The 20,431-nt window shown below is 35.6% G+C and overlaps 1 protein-coding gene across 2 annotated transcripts in view; it reads right to left on the bottom strand.

Annotated features, from left to right (window-relative positions):
• Nucleotides 1-2,098: 2,098 nt before the first annotated feature.
• The window catches only part of LOC145686433 (protein lin-54 homolog), an 83,715-nt gene continuing 65,382 nt past the window's right edge, over nucleotides 2,099-20,431 (bottom strand). Inside the window, exons 9-12 of one of the 2 annotated variants that reach the window (XM_081759730.1) lie at nucleotides 19,951-20,188; nucleotides 17,645-17,847; nucleotides 11,663-11,826; nucleotides 2,099-3,736 (exon numbers count right to left, since the gene is read on the bottom strand). In XM_081759730.1, coding sequence (XP_081615856.1) covers nucleotides 3,708-3,736; nucleotides 11,663-11,826; nucleotides 17,645-17,847; nucleotides 19,951-20,188 — 634 coding nt within the window. In that variant the 3' untranslated portion in view covers nucleotides 2,099-3,707. Of the gene's footprint in view, nucleotides 3,737-11,662; nucleotides 11,839-17,644; nucleotides 17,848-19,950; nucleotides 20,189-20,431 lie in introns of both variants that reach the window. The other variant, XM_081759729.1, reaches the window with a different exon arrangement.

Raw genomic sequence — 20,431 nt, forward strand, 5'->3', positions numbered from 1 at the left:
TGAGGGTTAATATATTTTTTCTTTCTTGCCAACGCCCGAACATCCACGTCAGGAGATGCCACTGGGTTCAAATATGATCCTGTCACATCGGTTGATGCTGAACAATCTTTTCAGAACTCAAATGTATCTTGACAGGCAGACGACGTACCTTGTGTGTGGACAACCTAAAGAAAATGTTTGTGGTATCGTGCAGTCAGATGTGAACTGTGTGAACTATGGCATGACTGTTTTATCAAGTACCAAGGTAGGGTTTACTTAATACGAACGGTGTTTTATACGTAGTTTCTGGTACGTATTCATCAGCATATTTTCTCTGCAGCTTCATACGATATTAATAGTTCTATGATTTATAATTTTTGTTCTTTGTTTTGGTGTGTTATGGTTACATTGGTCAACATGATTATTTTCACAAAATAAGTGAATGCTAAGTCTGATGCAGTTGGACTTCCTGGGCCTTATGCAGAGTCGTTTTGATACGTGATTAGTGTCATACTAAAGAGTTCGTCTAACCTGCAGTAGTCAGGCGTTTAGTATGACGCTAATCTTACTTCAAAACGACTCTGCATAAGGCGGCCTGAATTTAAAATGTAATCAAATCTTTCCATTAAGCAAGGTTTTGTTGTGACAGTTATTTTTTTCACCTTTATAAGCGAAATGGGGCGTAGTTTCTTGTGTTAGAAGCGGAATAGCTCAGCTATTTATTAACGTAGGACAATGATTTAGGTCATATTATTGTGGAAGAATAAAGCTTTTACCTTGTATGGAGTTTGTCGGCATCAATCTCATAGGGAGATGGAGGAGTCATTCAATTTCGGTAAAATATTGTGTAAATTACAAATTTTCAATTACACAACCCCCAATTCTCGCACCTTAACAACGGAAGCTGCACAATTACACAGTTTAAGGGACACACATGTCAAGTAGGTGTTCGATTTGTCGACGGTGGTCTTGTAGTTGAGAACAAAAAGTGGAAACCTGATGAAAAATGAAACATGAAAACTCCAGACAGGAAAAAGAAAATTCTTAAAGAACTTTTCTTTTGCGTTTGTATCGGAAATGGTAGGCCCTACCGGCACCTTTCAGAATAACCTTTTGCTTTATTATTCATTTTTTAAATAATAATAGTTATATTTATTTTCAACAATTGTTCTTAAATACATGCAATTTCGTATGAACATTTGGCTCTTTTCATTTCGTTTTCACGCAAGTACTAATTTTGCTGAACGTTTTACGAGTGCAAAATAAATAAAAATCCTACGCATAAATACTGATTACGTATTAAATTATACCTCAGTAAGTTAGACGTCAAAATTTGCTGATTTCTCGTGTATGTTCATTACTGGATGTCCATAATTGGGGCATCCAATTTTTTAAATATCCATCACCGGTTACAAAAACAACTCAAATAGTACGTTCTACTCGTTTTCTATAGCAGTAATGACTACGATTTAATAGATGCAAGTGTGAACTATGCCTACCACTACAAAACAACAAGATTACTACAATTCTCTTTCCTCTACAACATATTTTGTCAAAAGTGCTCTTAATAGTGTCCATGACTGGGGTGTTTCCCTTACACAAAAGCTAGAGTAAAATGGTAGAAGCTTCGTTGACGCTCGCTTCAAATGATGCATTGGGTGACTGCGATGTTTTTTTTTTATTTTTTATTTTTTTTTTATACTTCGCTTTGTTTTGTGAAGAGTACTCGTGTTTAAGCTCAAGTAACCAATAAGTGACTGATTAGCCGGTAGTAGTTGAATTCAGAGAGGTTGTCTTTAGCGTTTTTGATCCATTTCATAGCTGCACGCTGATGCAATTAACAATCAACGATACCACCACGCAAAGGATTCTCAGGACGAATATAATGTATCCTAACCTTTCATAGTACTGGTAAACTTCATGCCACTCCTCCACTAGGCTTAAATTTAGCTACTCTTAAAAGAACGATATTGGCGGGAATGTCTTCCTATCCTAGCTAAAACATGAAATATATTTTACAAGTAGTTCAGTTATGAGCCATATCGTAGTTTTTGTAAAGAGAAGGAAACTCTTGATACTGATACAAAACCAAACATTACTTAATAATCAAAAAAGTAAATAAATTGTTAATTGCTAGTTTAGCATTTATTTGTCCTAAAATGGAACCTGTTCTTCACGAACATGATTTTATAAGCAACTTCAAATACAGTGGTAATACAGTGACACGTTATCCAATCGTTATTACAGTGAAAAATTTGTTATAAAAGGAGTCAAAATCTTTTTTGCATTTTCCACAATTAAAACAACACAAGGACCAAGATACCAAAAAAAAATTAAAACTTTTCACAGCATAATTATTCCTTGCGGAATGTTATTTTGTCTCCTTGCTCATTATTTCTAACAAAGAAACGTCTAAAAAGAAAAATGTCCGGACTGAACAGAGTAATGTTGTACAAGACTATAGTCTAACAACATATATAAATGAGTATTACATGTTTTTCTTCTTTTAAAAAAGTACATGCATCTTCCATAATTGCATTTAAAATTGAGTCTGCATCTGTTATTGCCAGTTTTGTTTTCGTGTATATTTTTATACATATATGCAAATGTGTGTGCGGGACGAAATGCCTAACTTGCTTTGCAGGAATAGATATAGAAGTACAGAAGTACAATAAATATACATTTCAATTCACATGAAATTACTACCAGGTAATCTCAATGCAAAACACGTCCAAATAATAATAATAATAATCATAATTATTATTATTATAAAGCTTACAATTATTGCATTCAATAAATACATCAAAATTTTATTTCCTCTTTTCGTCAACAGAGACTATCAGGTCTCGAAGAGTACTTCTGTAATTCTCTTTAATTTACGTCTTCTGACCATTCATGCCCTGTCTATAAAAAGCATATCAACATTTACTCTCTTCGAATAGATAAAGATATAGACTTTTAGAAAATTATGTCAAGAGTGCAACTCTTACCTATCTATACATACATACAATTATACATCTTTTTGTAAGTAAATCAATCTTTTTCTGTACAATGTACAAAACTTACGTACTGAAAAAAGTCTAATTATAATATGCACTGATAAATCTGAACAATAAGCAACACCTTAAATTTCCACTATATTAATTTCTCATTTTTCTTAAAAATGTGCATATTTACAAAAATATCCTCGGTAAAGGATACGGACTAGATAGCAAGTGCCCTACAAGCATTACATAGCTTCAATAATGTTAAAATTTCTGCAATTCTCTCTTTCATATTTAAAATTTTTTTCTAATTAACCTTTGATTCAAACATACTATGTGCACAGGATGATGCACAATCACACACACACATATAAAGATCTTACAAAAGAAAACAAAAAGAAGTTAACTCTTTGTTCATAGAGAAAAATTTAAACTCTAATTAAATATATCAATTAAAGGATCAACAATTTTCAGTCATACACTGTAATGAAGATGCTCTTGGTTAAACTAATACATACCTCTACCAAATAATCATTTTCACTATGTACCACACAACACTTCATTCTTTGGATTAAAAAGATATTTACACATATGTCCACTGTAATATACAGTACTCAATGTCCACTTTTCAGTAAACAAAATAAAGTCCAGCTATGTATATACACATCTATATATACCTATATATATATATCTATGAATCTGTTGTCTTGATATGATAGTTACATTTATAAATATCTATTATGATCAACATCCCGACACTGGGGCACTGGATGCTGAAATAAGAAATAATAGCTTTTAAGTACAGGGTCATGTTCAATAAACAAATTGCATATAATGTTCAAAATTAAAACCAAGTTTAGAAACGGAACATCCACACATGAACTACAAATATCTTCTAACGTAAAATCAGCTGTGTCTTATAAAGTAAACAAAATGGTAAGAAATGTAGATGGTTGAGAAGCGAATAATCCCGAGTATGGTATTTGTATACCTCAAAACCATATATGGTGTTCTCCTGAGTTTGTGACCTTACTTCAGGGTTCTTATTTTCGTTCAATATTTGCGGAACACATACTGGTAGAATAACACTATAATATACATTTACACGCCGAGACATTTAAACATTTTCATAAAAGATGGTCATTTCTTTTTTATATCCTTATACCAAATGTTACACAAGATGCCACTTACTGGTAAAACAGGATCTGAAACAATTTGGATGTGTACTCCTAGGATTCTTTCCCGCAAAGTTTAAGCCTGTGGACATGGAACACCATTTTGACTATATGGCAATGTGGAGTCCTATGTTCTCATGAAGGCAAAGGAGGTATTAACTGATAAATCTCCACAACCTTTTTTATTTTATAAGGAAAAAGGGTTTAAGAAACGTCAAATCATCTTCCAACTTATTTTCCATCGAAGATATTAAGAACCGGAACCTCATTTTCTAGCCTTACTCTGCTTGTTTACTGTTAAGAATTCTGCAATAATCATACGATGACAATGAGCCCCGAAAATGCGACGGTTAATAAATATCTGTAAGATTTATTTTCGTTCTTTCATATATAAGGTGTGTCCCCCAAAGGTCATGAAATATATATTTTTAAAAACAAAACTTGTTAACAAGATCTGTACAAAGGGTTAATAATGTTCGAAGTCCTGTCCATGAGCATCTACACATTTTTTCCCCCACCGACTCTTCTATGTCCGGTACGCCCCCTCGAAGACCTTAAAAGGAATCTCCTTTAAAGCTATTGTCATAGCTACTTGGATAGTCTCAATGCTGTCAAAAAGGCGTTCTTCGAGTACTTTCTTGATCTTGGGGAACAAAAAGAAGTCGGCTGGAGCGAGGTGGGACTGTACGGTGGTTACGGCAGCGCTGCCACATTATGCTACACCAGGAACTCCGGTGGTTACGGCAGCGTTGCCACATTATGCTACACCAGGAACTCACGGACGCACAGACATTGCTGGGCCCATTGTCGTGATGCAGCAGCCAGGTAGTAGTGATGTCTTTTCGCACGCGGATGACTTTTTTTCTTGAGTTTCTGCAGCGTTTCCGTCAAGTTTAGTATAGAACTTGATCGCCCAATCTTGTTCGAAAGTGTTTGCCATGACGTGGTTTCAAAATAGGTGCACTAAATCATCGATCCTGACGTCACCAATGCTCGGAGCAGACTGACCTAGAGTGCGCTGCATATATATATATATATATATATATATATATATATATATATATATATATATATATATACAGTGCTTGTCAAAAGTTCCGGAACGGCTAAATATCTTGGTTAGAATGTTTTTCTGAAAATTTGAAAGATACAAAAGTTGCAGGATATCAATAGAACTATCGGATGCCCTTGCCTTTCAAAATGTATGCGGCCCTGTTTGGGCCCCCACCTTTGACTTTTCAAATGAGAACCCCCATTTTTTATTCCAAATTCGATGTCTACGTAACAAACTAAATCAGAATATGTACTGCTCAAAGCTGCAGGATGTGAATACCAGGTCCTACAGGGCCGGAAACACTATTAGGGTGAGTAGTGTGAAAAGTTCCGGAACGGGTAAATATCTTGGTTAGAATGTATTTTTCTGGAAATTTGAAAGATACAAAAGTTGCAGGATATCAATAAAATTATCGGAAGCCCGTGCCTTTCAAAACCTGTGCGGGCCCATCTGATTTTTCAAATGAGAGCCCCTATTTTTTATTCCAAATTCGGTATGTACGGGACAAACTAAATCAGAATATGTACTGTTCAAAGCTGTAGGATGTGAATATTAGGCCTTACAGGGCCGGAAAATCTATTAGAGCGAGTAGTGTGAAAAGTTCCGGTACGGCTAACTATCTTGGTTAGAATGAGTTTTTCTGAAAATCAGGGTGGATTGATTTAAATCAATCTGATTTAAATCACTTGATTTTTTTAAATAAAAATCGCTGATTTAAATCAAATTCCGAAATAAATTAATTTAAAGTGAAGATACGTAAAATCCCGTTTCTGTTCTATTATTTCGATTATGGGTGATAATAATCATAATACAATGAGACTCATATGTATGTAAGCGCGTATGTATGCAGAGGATAATTAGGGAAAATCCCGTTTTGAACGGGTAACGGGTGAATCAAATCTCCAAATCAATAACCATACGTAATTCCAAACAGTGTTGAAACTGCACCATTATGGAAGAGTTTCCTACTACAGAACCTGATTTCTAACATTTACCTGGACATAGTTATAATTACAATTTTCTATTATAATTCGCATCTTTAAAATTTCCCTATTTACCACGAGGTTTCCGATAATGTATTAAAAACAGAGGCGTCTATTGTACAATTTGCTGATCGTAACGCAACGTAAAAAACAATGATCAACTATAACTGCTATGCTTATTAACCCAAATTAAGATGCAATTGTTTCGTTGCGTTGATGAAAACTCAACTGAACAAGGCCCAGATAGACAACAAAGGATTTTTTTTTTCTTTTTTTAAGATCTGAGATTTGTAAGCACTTTCATTCCATTTCATTCTACATGGAGGCACGGTGGCTCAGTTGTAGAGCGTGTATAAAATTTGGTGCAATAGAAGGAACAAGGATCCCACGGATTATTAAAAAAAAGTGTTTCTCTTCTACCGTTTGTTAACTAATCTTCGAATATGACTCAGTGCTACGTGATCGTCAATTGGAAGCTCCGTGTTCACTCCCACGCATCGCTTCACACACTGGCTGTCAGCTGTAGAAAACTCTCCTGAACGCGCACATGAATACAATACTTATCTTCTGATTATGAGTGGGCCAGTGCTTACGTCACTGCAAGCTTAGATTGGCCACGAGTTTTAATCATTTCCGGTTTCAACGTTTATCGTCATAAAACGAAAACGGTAACAGATAGCAAGAAGCTGTTTTCAGCAAACGATTCAGCATCTTAAGGTAACATACCATGACTACCCCGAACACACTACCAAAACCAAAAGTGGTTGAAATTTAATATTACTTTGGTTTCAATACTAATTCCTACAAAGCAGATATCGAGATAGTTTTCTGCAATCAATTCGTTGTTCCAAGAATAGGCTTCATTTTCATTATCCCTCTACTCAAAACAGAAGTGGTTTAGTTTCAACACTTATCGCCACAAAAATGGAACTAGACAGCGGTGAGCGGTTGTCTGTAAACAATTTACTGTCTCAAGAAAACCCATTATCACAGCCTGCAATATTACCGAAACCGGAAGTGGTTGAAATTTACTATTACCTACGGTTTCAAGACATTTTCATAGTGCATCGAGATGCAACTTCCTGCAATTGATTCAGTGTCCCATGAAAAGGTTCAATCTTTTCTTTAACTTTCTATTTGAACCAGAAGTGGTTTAAATTAACCATTTCCGGTTTCAACGTTTATCGCCATAAAACAAAATGGTATTAGATAGCAACAAATGGTTTTCTACAAGTAACTCAGGATCTCACGAGAACATACCAATACAATCCGCAACATTGTTAAAATCGGAAGTGGTTGAAATATATTACTACTTCTGGTTTCAATACTGATTCCCGTAGAGCAAAAAACATATCGAGATGCAGCTTTGCAGCTTTTTGCAATCGATTCCGCTTCCCTAGAGTAGGTTCCATCTCCTCCCACCCTCTAGTCAATCCGGAATTGGTTCAAATTATTTCAAGTTTCAACCTTTATTGCCATAGAACAAAACAGCGAGTAACGGCTTTTTAATATGGATTCAAAATCTGAGGAACAGAAAAGTTTGAGTATTGAGTATCCATAATTTGAAAGTTTACTGTAGTTTCATGCTGTGAAACGAAATTCATTAGTTTTTATTTTATTATTATTTCTTACTGTTCTTCACATGACATTTATATATTTGTTCAGTGGAAACGTGTAACTTTTATTTACACAGTCTATCCTTTTTACATACTGTATGTGTGTAAGCCGCTGCAGTCTGTTTAGCAAGGTTGGAAATAATTAATATGACAAAAATCGAACATGAGCATAACAGCTATTATATTTTACGTAGAAATATCGTACACTGTATATGTTTAATACTACTACTAATAATAAATACACACTGCATTAAAATGTGCAATATAAAGAAAATATCACGCTGAAAACTATGCGAACAGAGGTATTCTCAAGATAAATATGAACACAATTATGAACGTGAATGTAATAGTGGTCTACTTCACAAAAGAAAACGAACGAGAATCGAAAATGCTTAGAATCTTATTTATATTGTTTTAACGACCCACAGTGGAATTGCTTGGTAAGGAAAAAGTGAGACTCACATTTCATTATTTTTTGAAGAGAAAAGTGTTAAATGACTGGAAATTCTTTTGTCCTTAATTCATCACTCACAAATCAGATTCTAAACGTGAAGATATCGTGCAGCAGTGGCATAACCGGCATGGAACCTGGGAGAATCGATCCGTTATGCTTAAAAGCTGTATAGATTGTGCTTACTAAACTCAATATAAATAGATACAAATGTAGATGCCTCACCAGCATGGTTGTAAAAAATCCTTTTTTTTTTTTTTTTTTTTTTTTTTTTTTTTTTTGCTAAGTCTAGTGGTTGAGTAAAATTGGGTTTCATTAAATTTTGTATGTACATTTAAAGCCGTATTCCTACTTATAATACCACTTAATCTTTCATGTTCTATTGTATATGTTTGGAATTAAACGATAGAATCCTCTTGTTTCATAAACGGAATCGGTGAAGACTCATCCACGTTTCGTGGGTCATATTTTGCACTTGGCATTCACTTATATTTCGATTTCTAGAAAGGAGGAAGTAGACAATACTGCAGAGTAATAAAGAAGTGGGTAATTCTATATAATCAGGAATGGGAATTACATCCCCTATTACACTCACGACTTAAGAGCCAGCCGTTCTGACTGAAGATTTCATTAACTCCCCTCAAAACACGCAAGGCAAATATCAGTACATCAAGTCAGAGCCAGAGATGAAATAAAGTGGCTTTATTAACCCTTTTTTGGTACAAACGCTGTGTCACGCACACGTATCATCCATTATTCTTTAGAACCTATATACTTGCTTCAAAGTGATTTTTGTTTTTCTGTCCAGCGGGTATGACATTATAAGAAAATGCATTTTTCGCTCTTTACGCTTGGCGATATAAGGTAATGACGCCTCTTGAAGTTTGGACTTGAAATAAAGCCGCGTGTTTTGGGGTAGTGTATTTCTGTCTGTTTAGCAAAAATGGAAGGAAAAGGAAGTTTACCAGTATTGTTTGTCGGTACTTAAGGTCCACAGTTCGTAAGATATTACGAAATAAACCTTATAGCGTTTTCCCCATTCCCTTTCTTATGGCCATAAGAAACTTTATATGATTTAGTTTTAAGGCAAACAAGGGAAGTGTGTATTTTAGCTGCTGTGTGTGTGAATTTGTTGCATTTTTAGTAATGATTGGTAATTGGGTGGTGTAATTTGTGTGTAATACGTGGTATATTAGAGGGATGAAAGAAATGGGCTTCAATTAACCCTTTTGACAGAAACTCTGTGTCACGCACACTTAATTAATTATCCCCTAGAACCTGTATGTTTGCTTCTGTGATTTAATTGGTTCGATTCTCCGATAGTATTTTACTCGTATTGCCAAACGGGATTGTGTAATATTTCTACCCACGTAATTATTCTAGATATTGTAATCAAACTTGGCATAAGCATCACGTATAGATCAGAATATTTTCCAGATTATATTGGGTACCTGTAGACGGGACCGCTCTAGGCGGCGTTCAATTTTCAAAAAGAAATGTTGGAGGGAAATTTCCCTATTTATCTCAAATTTCTCTTTTCAAGTACATTATGAACATACGTACTTGGTACCATTTGAAAGTGTGTTTCATCCTGAAGAGAATGACATATGAACCGACACTTGGATGAATAGTACTGTTTGGAAAGTTCTGTTATATTTAAGTATCACTCACATACAATATACTTAATGTGCTAAAAATCACCGGACAGTAGTAATTATCAAGTAGTGTCACATGACTCACTGAGCAGAACAAACGACCACATGACTCTTAGTACAAGCAATAAGGATATAGAAATTTTTCTTCGAAACCTACCTACAGATTACTAATACATACAAACGCAACTTTCTCTCGATTTCTAGTTCAACTTAACTTTATGACGCACACCTGGGGTCTGTGCGGACCTCAAGCTTTATTATTATTATATATTTTTTCTGTTTGTTTCATATTCTTGTCTATGACTCAGGACATCTCTTTTCAAAGTGTTCTCAATTCACTCATAATTTCCTTGTATTACTCTGTTGTATTTAGAATTTATAATAGCATTTAAGAACCAAAACTTATTTAGCGAACCTGGGGTCCGCCATGTACTCATATGGCGTAGACTAGAGATGCAAAAAAGCCTGCTTGGCGGGCGGGCTTGGATTTACTTGTCAACTTCCACGCAGGTCCGGACCATGTACTATTATTCAAAGGGTGCCAAAGACCGGGCAAATTAGGTTCGCACTTGCCGCGAAAGTTTTCCCTGAGGCTTCACGGTTGTTGCTGGTTTTTGCCACAAACGGAGACTTTCACTGCATATTTTGGAGCCATTATACCGGCGGAATATTCTTTCTTTGTTAGGGTGCTGAGGTGTGAAAGGTCTTCACTCATCAAGACAAAGCATCAAGCCATATCGCTAGCGCGTGACACTTCGTACTATCCAATATTCCGATATCCCTGCCAAGTCTCCCGATGCTGCACCAAATGGACTTTTGTGTCTTTGGGTTATTGAAGGAAGCACGCACAGTGCAAGGGTTGTGGAAAGTTTGCAATGATGAATGGTTAAAACTAGATTAGATGTCTTTCAATAGAAGCCTCCTCCAATTGAAACTCCGGTGTTGGGCTATTGTTTACAACCATGGCAAGCATATAGAACACAATCGCTGGTCGAAACATGGGTTTACACCCTAGGGTGGGTGTTTCAAAGTAGTTTTTATAAAGGTATTATGGTAACTTCCCAAATTCACCCTTGCTCGTCTCTTTTCGCACATCCTCTGAAAGCTTTGTTTCCGAAAATTCTCAGATTCTGTTTTTCCTTGTGCATCAGCGACCAATTTTAATAGCCAAAGAACACGAAAGACAGCATCATACTTGCCATTTCTTTGGTAGTAACATATATTTTCCAGTTTCATCTTCACCTTAAATGCGTTCTTATTTGTTACCACTACATCCAAGTGTTTACATATATTCAAATCTCTACTTATTAATATTATCCATTATGCATGGAATTAATGGTTTGATTATGTATATTTCATTATACATATTACAAGACAGATTTATGCTATTTATATACTAAGTCTGGCACAGAGAAATGTTAAATTTTCCTTCGGATCGATAAATGGTAACAATGATGTTCGTAAGTGATGTACTAGAAGAGAATTCTATAAAATAAAATTTCTTTAGAAGCAAAAAAAGAACTCACTCCTTCTTTTTGCGCTTCGCAGAATTGTCACTACACTTAAATCTGATGCGAAACTTGAGCTGCTGATTTTACCATCAATAACAACTCAACAAGTCAGTTTAAATTATCTTCTGAAATGAATAGTAAACTTATACTAAAAAAGCGGTTTACATTACAATGGATACTGATTTGTTCACAATTTTCCAAACTAATATGACCTATTTTAGAGAGTTACTGATTTCTAACATCACATGCCTTACCTTCCGTTTTCCTTGCACATTCAATTATCTGCACAAGGCAACGGCCAAACTCTTCCAACACCATTCTTTCCGCTTGAGCATCATCGTGACCAGCACGTTCAGCTTCCTCGGCCTGTGCTAGAAGGCACTGACATGTTGCTTCTACTACTTCTTGTGTCATAAAGCTAAACGGTTGCCTGTAAATATAAAGTAATCTTATCAAGCGGAAGTCACAGTTTCAAAATATAAAAAATAAACTGCATATACATAAAAGAATCTAAGAGAATCAAATCTTATGCACTGAATGAATTTTATGGTTCTTGAAAATTTTAAAACAGTTACGATTCCCTTCTTTGATAAAGCATGTACAGAAGAAAGACAGTATTTTACAGCCATGACGAAAAACGCATCTCAAACCAAACTGGGTGAACATAGTTCTGTGAAATCGATTCAGAAGGTAATTATCCCCTGTCTAACAGTTTTGAGGTTCTTCAGGGATTTCATGAGAACTCACCAATTACATAAATATTTCTATAACAGCTACATTATTACTTCTTAAGAAAATTTAGTTTATATACCTAGATCTAAATTTAGCAAATTTATCTACAACCAACATATAATAATTAAGTTTTAACTTCTTCACAAATTAGTACAACAATATTACCATAATCAAAAACTGTCAGTACATATAAATTTATTCAAAGATAGCTGGCAAGATAGTCACAGCGACAACGTACGTAGGCATTTTTCTACTTATGTTTTCAAAGATAAAAATGATTTTTGCCTACTTATTTTTGTTACGTGTTTATGTGTCATAAGTAACATCTGTGCGAACGAAATTCGCACCACTATTTTCAATAACAATACTTTCTAATAAAAGGTTAACCAGCAAACATTTTTCCAACGACATTTTCTTATTTCTTATTATAAATTATACTATGTCACTTTTTACATCACTCAAGACTATTTTGGTTATTATGTTGGAAATGTATCATACATAATAAACCAAATTCACACAAGTGAACTGGGAATAGGTGCATGAGATTTTACTTTAGCGAGTTTTCAAATTGAATTAACCTATGGTGATTAGGTTAACACAGAGTGCAACTCGCACCATTAATACGAACAAAGTCTGTCTTAAATGGCTAACAGTACCTCTAGTATGAAACTGCACATCGATATACTATGTACTATACAGTATGCTATTAATATTCACGTTCTTTTTTACTCAGATCAAAGAAATACAACACAAATATTAGACAAAGCAGAGAATATTCATGGAATTCTATAAAGAAGGATATCAGGCTCTACAGATTCATAGGAAACTGGAAGTAATACACATGGTATGGCAGCTATCTACGTACGCAATGTAAGATGATAGATAGGAGATTGTTCAGTGGCAGATAAACACTGCAGTAGCCGTAATAAATGTGAACAAAGAAAGGGAGAAAGAAGTATTACCTACACGGTGATCTAATATTACACAACAGGAACGGGTTAAACGAACCACTAACGACTAATATGTGGCAATGGATGTAAAACCATACCTTTAAAATATTAGTGATAATGACAATACACTAAAACTTGTGAAACTTTTTTTTTTTCCTCAGACACATACTGTCGATTTAGAAGGAGTATGCAGAACATGAATAATGGAAACACTAAATAAATTATGCAAATGAAAGTATTTGAATCCAGTTAATATCCAGAGCACTAACATTATTAGAAAAACAGTGCCTCTTATCATTGACTTGATATATCTGTTTCTTCCGTGGACAAAATACCGTTCAGCAGATTTTGCAAGAGGCACGCTGGTTCCCTTTGATAACAAAATAAAACAACAGCAGTCTTTTAGCTGACAACTTCGTATGGAAAAAGCATACTTAAAACTGACATATGACTATCAATTTTTAAAGAACATATACAAGTATCATGTTGCAAAACATTGTTTCTTAAACATAATGAAGTTATATGAACCAATTCAACCGTTTTGACTATTATACCACTGAAGCTTCAACTACTGCATTTAATCTTTCAATCTAATATCAGATTTAAGCACAAGAGAACTGACTGAACATTTACTACAGTTGTTTAAACAGAACTCAGGGTTTACATGTTGATTCTTACCTTTCCAAGTGTAATTAGTTATCGCTCACGGTTTCATACGCATAAATATACTAGCCATTTCACAATGGTCTTTAAGGTTTCAAAACGTAGCTTACTATATATATTAAATAAATTGTGAATTGACTGTTTAGCTGTAATAAATGCTAAAATTTATCTTCAAGCGACAAGAGGTAATTGAAGCATAAAATGTCCGATCGCTTAATCTTGTAAATAGTGTTATTGTATTTCTTAGTTTGTAGAAATATTATTGTATTTTTGGAAATCTTTGAGTATCGTTTCTCCAGGTGAAATTTCATCAGACATTTTTTTCTATAATGTTATGGGAAAATAAACAAACATTGAACTTGCTGCTGGAATTTACGGTATATTCATATGCATGTGCTGGTACTATTTTTTCTTAATGTAATTAAGGTATAACACTTGCGTCAGTTTTATAGCAATACATTATCGGTATCATTAGTATGTATATTTTATATATATATATATATATATATATATATACACACAAACAATTATTCAGCAACTATTTAAACTTGTATCTTTTCTTGTTTTGCACTCACATTCGCAAAAAAGAAAAAAAAAACCCCTGACACGTTACTGCTCATCATCTGTTTTCTCATCGGTATCACTATCTTTTCCAATTTTGATGACCGAATACACACAAAATACACATTTCTTTACAGAATCGTGATTAACGGGATTAGCAATTTTTGACAAAACTCCATCTAATCTGGCCTAAATTTGAATAACTCAAATCTAAGATGCACCATGATTTTGAAGGCAAAAAATCGACAAGAAAGTGCGCATTAAAACTGCGTAAATACGGTATTTGTGTGTTAAGTCTGCCGGTAGATACTGTAGTTTGCTCATCAGTGGTGTTGAACATATTGATAAATTTTGTGAATGGATCATTTGTAAGGAAAAGGAAAATGTAATGCACAAGTGACACTTTATTTAATCAACTATTAACTATGCATTCAAAAGAATACAGTCTCGAAATTAATGTCAAGAGAGAAAAGAAGTATCGTTCGAAGTATTTCAAAGGCCACAGACAGAGAAATCGTTTTGTCTTGACGCAAGTAAGTAAATATCGTCAAATGTGTATTCCATGCATAGTATAAACACCTTTAGGGAAACTAAGACTGTATGTGCGAGAGAAAAATTAAGACGATCGGTCGTCAACCTCTACAGAAATACGCCAATGCACACAAAATTGTCCAAACAAGTCAACTGCAACTCTTGAGAGAGAGAGAGAGAGAGAGAGAGAGAGAGAGAGATAGAGAGAGATAGAGATAGAGAGATAGATAGATAGATAGATAGATAGATAGATAGATAGAGAGAGAGAGAGAGAGAGAGAGAGAGAGAGAGAGAATTCTTGTAAACGTTTATATTTTAAACCCTACCATTAACCTTTAGAGAACGGCCAGGGATTAAAAAAATCCTTCACATTGGCGGCTCTAGTAGCTCTGCTAATTGTCACAGGGACATGAGCGATACCTCGTTCGAAAGCTTACGGAGCAGATTACAACGAGGTAACTTTTGTGCTACCCTTTTCAAACCCATAGAGGAAGAAAATGAAAATTTTTCTTTTTTACTTTAATGGGACTAGCAACCCTGCTCTTAGCAGTTGTATGATGGAAAATATATATATATATATATATATATTCTGACACGTAGCCCAGACATAGGTGCAATCAATAAAGGGCGCAGGCCCAATAGCAAGGGAGATAAAAATTCGGAACCAAATACCTCCGATAGTCACCCTGTATATTTTTTGCGATTGGGCTGTGGTCTAATAGCCACAACCCTAGCGACGCCCCTAATTGTCCCAGGGACAAGAACTGTACCTTGTTGGAAAGGTTATGGAACGGAGATTCCAACGAGGTAACTTTTGTGCTTCTCCCGCGGCAAACCCGTAGAGGACGACGAAGAAGAAAATTAAAAAATGAATTTTTTTTTTCACTCTTGGGACCCTGGCAACACTGTTATGGGTCGTACACTTGGAATAGGGGAGCACTAAAGTTACCTCGACGGAATCGTTATTCCATAAGCTTTCCATAGAGGCATCGTTCATATCCCTGGGAGAATTAGGGGTGTCGGTAGGGCTGCCAAACTGAGGGTGACCACAATCCATCGAAAAATATATACAGAGTGGCACGTAATAACGAAGTTACGAATTTTTTTTTCCTTTGGTATTGAAACTATACACTTCACTTTTAAAAATGATTGCACCCAATGTCTGCCCTACACGTGAGCACTTTTTTCTTGCGTACGACAATGATCAATGTTGCCAGAGCCCCAGAAACATCGAAAATTATGCAGTTTTCTTCTATCTTTTTACTTTCTTCTTCTTCTTCCACACGTTTGAAATAGGGGGCACAAAAGTTACCTCGTTGGAATCGTCTATAAGCTTTCTAACGAGGTATCGTTCATGTCCTTGGAGCAACTAGGGGCATCGTTAGGGCTGCCAACATGAGACTAGACCATAGTCCTTATCAAAGAATATACAGAGTGACTATAGTAGGTACGAGGTTCCGAATTTTTATCTGCCTTGCTATCGGACCTACGCCCTTCGTTTTTTTTTATGATTTCATCCAATGTTTGGCCTACATGTCAGATTTTTTTTTTTTTTCCTGTGTACGACAAAGAATAGAGTTCCAAGAAGCCCAACAACGTCAAATATGAGAGTTTCCTTTATTTAGAAAAAATACACTGAAAAAAAGGGTAAATTCAATACCCCCTTATTCAATCCCTAGCAAGCCCAGGGCATCACTAGTTAGTACGTTCGTTTCTCTCTATTGATATCAATTTTTATGCTTGTAGTTCCTTTGGGGGGAATTGACTCCCCTCAAATGCAGAGTAGGGGAGGGAAAACTTAAATACCCAACTTTCCCGCACTCCCCCCATATGGATGAAGTGCACATCATTGGAAAATGTCATCCTTTCTGAAGAGACTGACACCTCAATTATATCTAGGTTAATGCAAGATATCCAAGATATAGACGTTGCAGGCCATGATCGGGCCAATGAAGCGTTTTTGGAGATTATTTTCAGATTTCGTTTTCTAATAATACGGCTATCCCACTCACTTCCACTAAGAAGTCCGCATCTATCTGAAGATAGTGCTGCCAGGACGCTGAATAGGACGTACTTCCGGCAAGAGCCAATACTTGATGGTCTGGTCCCTCAGATCATAGAACTTACATCGTGTGGCTTCTTTTACGGTGTTCTATGGAAGATAACTCTTATGCCCCATTGTTGCCATGCGATATCGCTACAACGTATTCTCTCAGCAGAGTCACTCACTATCACTGAGCACACACTGTACAAAATGTAGCAAGTTGAGTACGTGTTCATGTATGCAGTTTCTATATTGAACATTTGTTGACGTTATAGAAAGCTATCTACTTTTTCCTTTCCCCAGTGCTTTTCATATCGAACACCTGTATTTTAAGTTTGGTTCTACTGAATAATTGAGGTTTAACGTCCCTTTTCAGCACCGAGGCTTGAGGGGGAACTGAATTTTAAATAGATGTCCGATCCCCTACTCGACGCACAGAAAATACGTACATTAACCACTTTTAATTTTGGCTCTAAAAGTAATACAGATTGTCTTGAACACATATTTACTTTAAACAACCGGGTTGTTAAACTTTTTAGTTAAGCCCTAAATACATCACTTCTAAACACCTAGCAAAAAAAAAATTCTCATGTTGTTGGATCTCTACTCAGGATATGAAACTTTTTGGGAGCACTATGGTACTAAAAACTTCGAAGTGATAGGCGTTACGTGCTATATTTTACTGAATCTGGCAAATTCACTGTACTTGTACCACTTTCACATATCAGAACTCTGGTGGTCCCAGAATAACATACCTCGCTCCACTTGGAGTAACTGGTTGAGGCCTAAAAGATATTGTATCTTGAATTTGTGCTGAAAGTTTGTTTTTCACTGCCGTCTGTTGTTGAACCCTTACTTCAGCCGCGTCCGCGAGGTCTCGCAGCGTCTTTTTCTCCGAACTTTCTTCGAAATTTCGACAACCTACGCATTTGCATATACTAGAACATGGTATCTTGGCCTGGAAAAAAGTTGAAATTTTAATGACAATTTTATTTGCAATGCTAAGCATAAATAATTATAGAATTTCATTTATAGAAATATGAAAGCTAATATAAATAGACACATAAGAAAAAAGAATGGACGCAAGCAAATATTTTAAGAAATACCTGTATATACAACTTACATAATACATATATATACTTTGACAATCCTGAACTTGGAAGGACTTATTGTAGTTAGCTTCGTCAGCTCTCTTGCTCACTTTTTAGAAACGGAAATGACTACATAATGGAAGGGGGTAGATTGAAATGGGAGATTTATAGGTGTTTAACCCTAGAATGTATTGCATGGGTCAAAGTGATCCTTAGGTCTTCCCAAATAGGTATTTGGACAGAATTATTATTATTTTTCACCACAAAATGTTTGCTCTTACAGAGAGCTTCTCCATTTCCTTTCTTACAAGGTTTGACTGGAAAGTAGTGAGACTGATTTTCTGATGTCAACCAGAACGATCGGCGGACAGTATCCAAGTGTGATGATTGGTAGGGGATGTTACGTAAAGATCGATTTATCGTAAGTTGGCTCCGAGGTTTTACCGAGTGCGGATCACTTGTGAAGTAGACAGCTATTTGAGTGTCTCCCAACGGTCAAAATACAGTGTCGAGCTGCGACACGCAAGTCTTATGTTACTTGAAATTTCGTGGCAAGACGGTTCTATGATACAGATAGCTTACGGAAAAAAAAATTCGTGATCTTTGAGTACAATTTGGAGACGAAAAGACAAGAGATCTTAAGTGAAACACTACCGAGTCTCCAAACCTACGCTCTTCTGATTTTAATGCAGTTGTTCATAAAGAGTTTGTACCGCCCGGCGACCGCCAACACTTGAATTCTTCATCATTAACAGTCATGAGTCGCTGCTTGTTACAGTTTCTGGCGAAACAAAACGTGGCAACTTTGTCCCAGTTTCCCTATGACAGGACTTCTTTTTGTTTTTCCAGTTTAAATCTATCTACAAAGACTCCATTTGCTAAAAACGTGCAAGCTACCATGAAGAGTACATTGGAAAACATGACTTCCAGGTGAGCAAGTGACAAAACTGCTGACAACGGTATATTGATGCTCAAGGATGTTATTTTCAGAAATTTTAAGTGTATAGATATCTTGAAAAATGCAATTGTATGGAGCCCATTACTTTCCGGATATCAAAACTCAGAGCATTGATTTAATACCAAAATGAAGCCACAAATGATCTATGAATTCAGTTTTATAGCAGGGATTCACGGATAGAATGATAATGAAAGTGTCCTCCCTTTCTTTCTGAGGAATGTGGAATGTTATGGGAAACGATTCTATAGATGTTTAATGCGGAAGGTGAGGTCAAAATACGGTTCTGATACGCTGTGCATATTGGAATTTGAATACTGAAGGAATATTGGTGCAAGTAACATTTATGGAGACTAAGATGGTAATGATATAAATACAGGGCACTGTTCAATCTGAATGAATGGTTCAATATTATCAATGTGATTGGAGGGAAACGAGGGAAGGTCAGTATGGAATTTGGCTTGATGGATTACGCAAAAAAATAGGTTGTGAGTGATAAAGGAACCTTACTGAGAGTTTTCGAGTGAATTTTATTATTTTTGATTCGAGGGCTGGGTTTTGGTTAAGCAAGTGTTGGCATGAGGAAACATGAGGTAACTTGTTCGGGAGAAATTCTACCAATAAAAAGCTTAAAAAGTTGTCATATTATTAAGTATTCAATCCATCTGCGAATTGACCGAATATAGAGAATACACAGAAATCACAATACAAGGTACCAGTATATTCTGGAACCAATAAGAGAGCTAATGAACACTACATTTTGGTGCTCGTACTCCTCGCTGTGAACAAGAATAAAATTTAGTAAGCATTCAGTTTTGATTTCTTCACTTACTGAAAAGCAGGCGTCTTTCACGAGTAAAGAAGAAAATCTTTCCAACCTCCGTTCGGTTTATCGATCCCCTAAAATGTCTCCTACTGAACTCGGTCGACTTTCTCCAAGCATCATTACCAGAAAATAGTACTGCAACTTGTTTCAAATTCTAATATTCTCTCTAAACTAATATAATTAACATACCTCATAACATTCACAGTAGTTTTTCAAGCAGCCTGATCGCTTGCAGTTACACCCTTTGTTATGCCTTCTTTCATCACCCACACTTCCCTTCCCTATCTTTGGTCTAAACGCTTGTGGATTTCTTTCAAGACAAGCCTTTATGGCTCTTTGCCTTTCTTCCTCGTGTTCTAAGTTGTTATAGCAGTTTGCACAGTTGCACATATTGCAAAACTCCCCATTGGCAAAACAATCACAGTATCTGTAAAATAAAAGTAATAATATAAAATAATACATACACTAGCTTTTATTCACACTACGTCTAAAGTCTCGTGCTATTCATTCTACATCAGATTAAAGGGCAATGACAGTTATTTTACGAGATGTTATGTATCACAGCATGATCAATATGTATATTTTTTTCGTCATCCCTCATGATATTCTAAATTCTTAATTATTATTATTATTAACAGACAATGATTCTGAAATTTTTGAAGACACAAAA

Source organism: Thermobia domestica, chromosome 5, assembly GCF_964235325.1.
Source record: "Thermobia domestica chromosome 5, izTheDome1.hap1.1, whole genome shotgun sequence".
Classification (NCBI taxonomy): Eukaryota; Metazoa; Arthropoda; class Insecta; order Zygentoma; family Lepismatidae; genus Thermobia; species Thermobia domestica.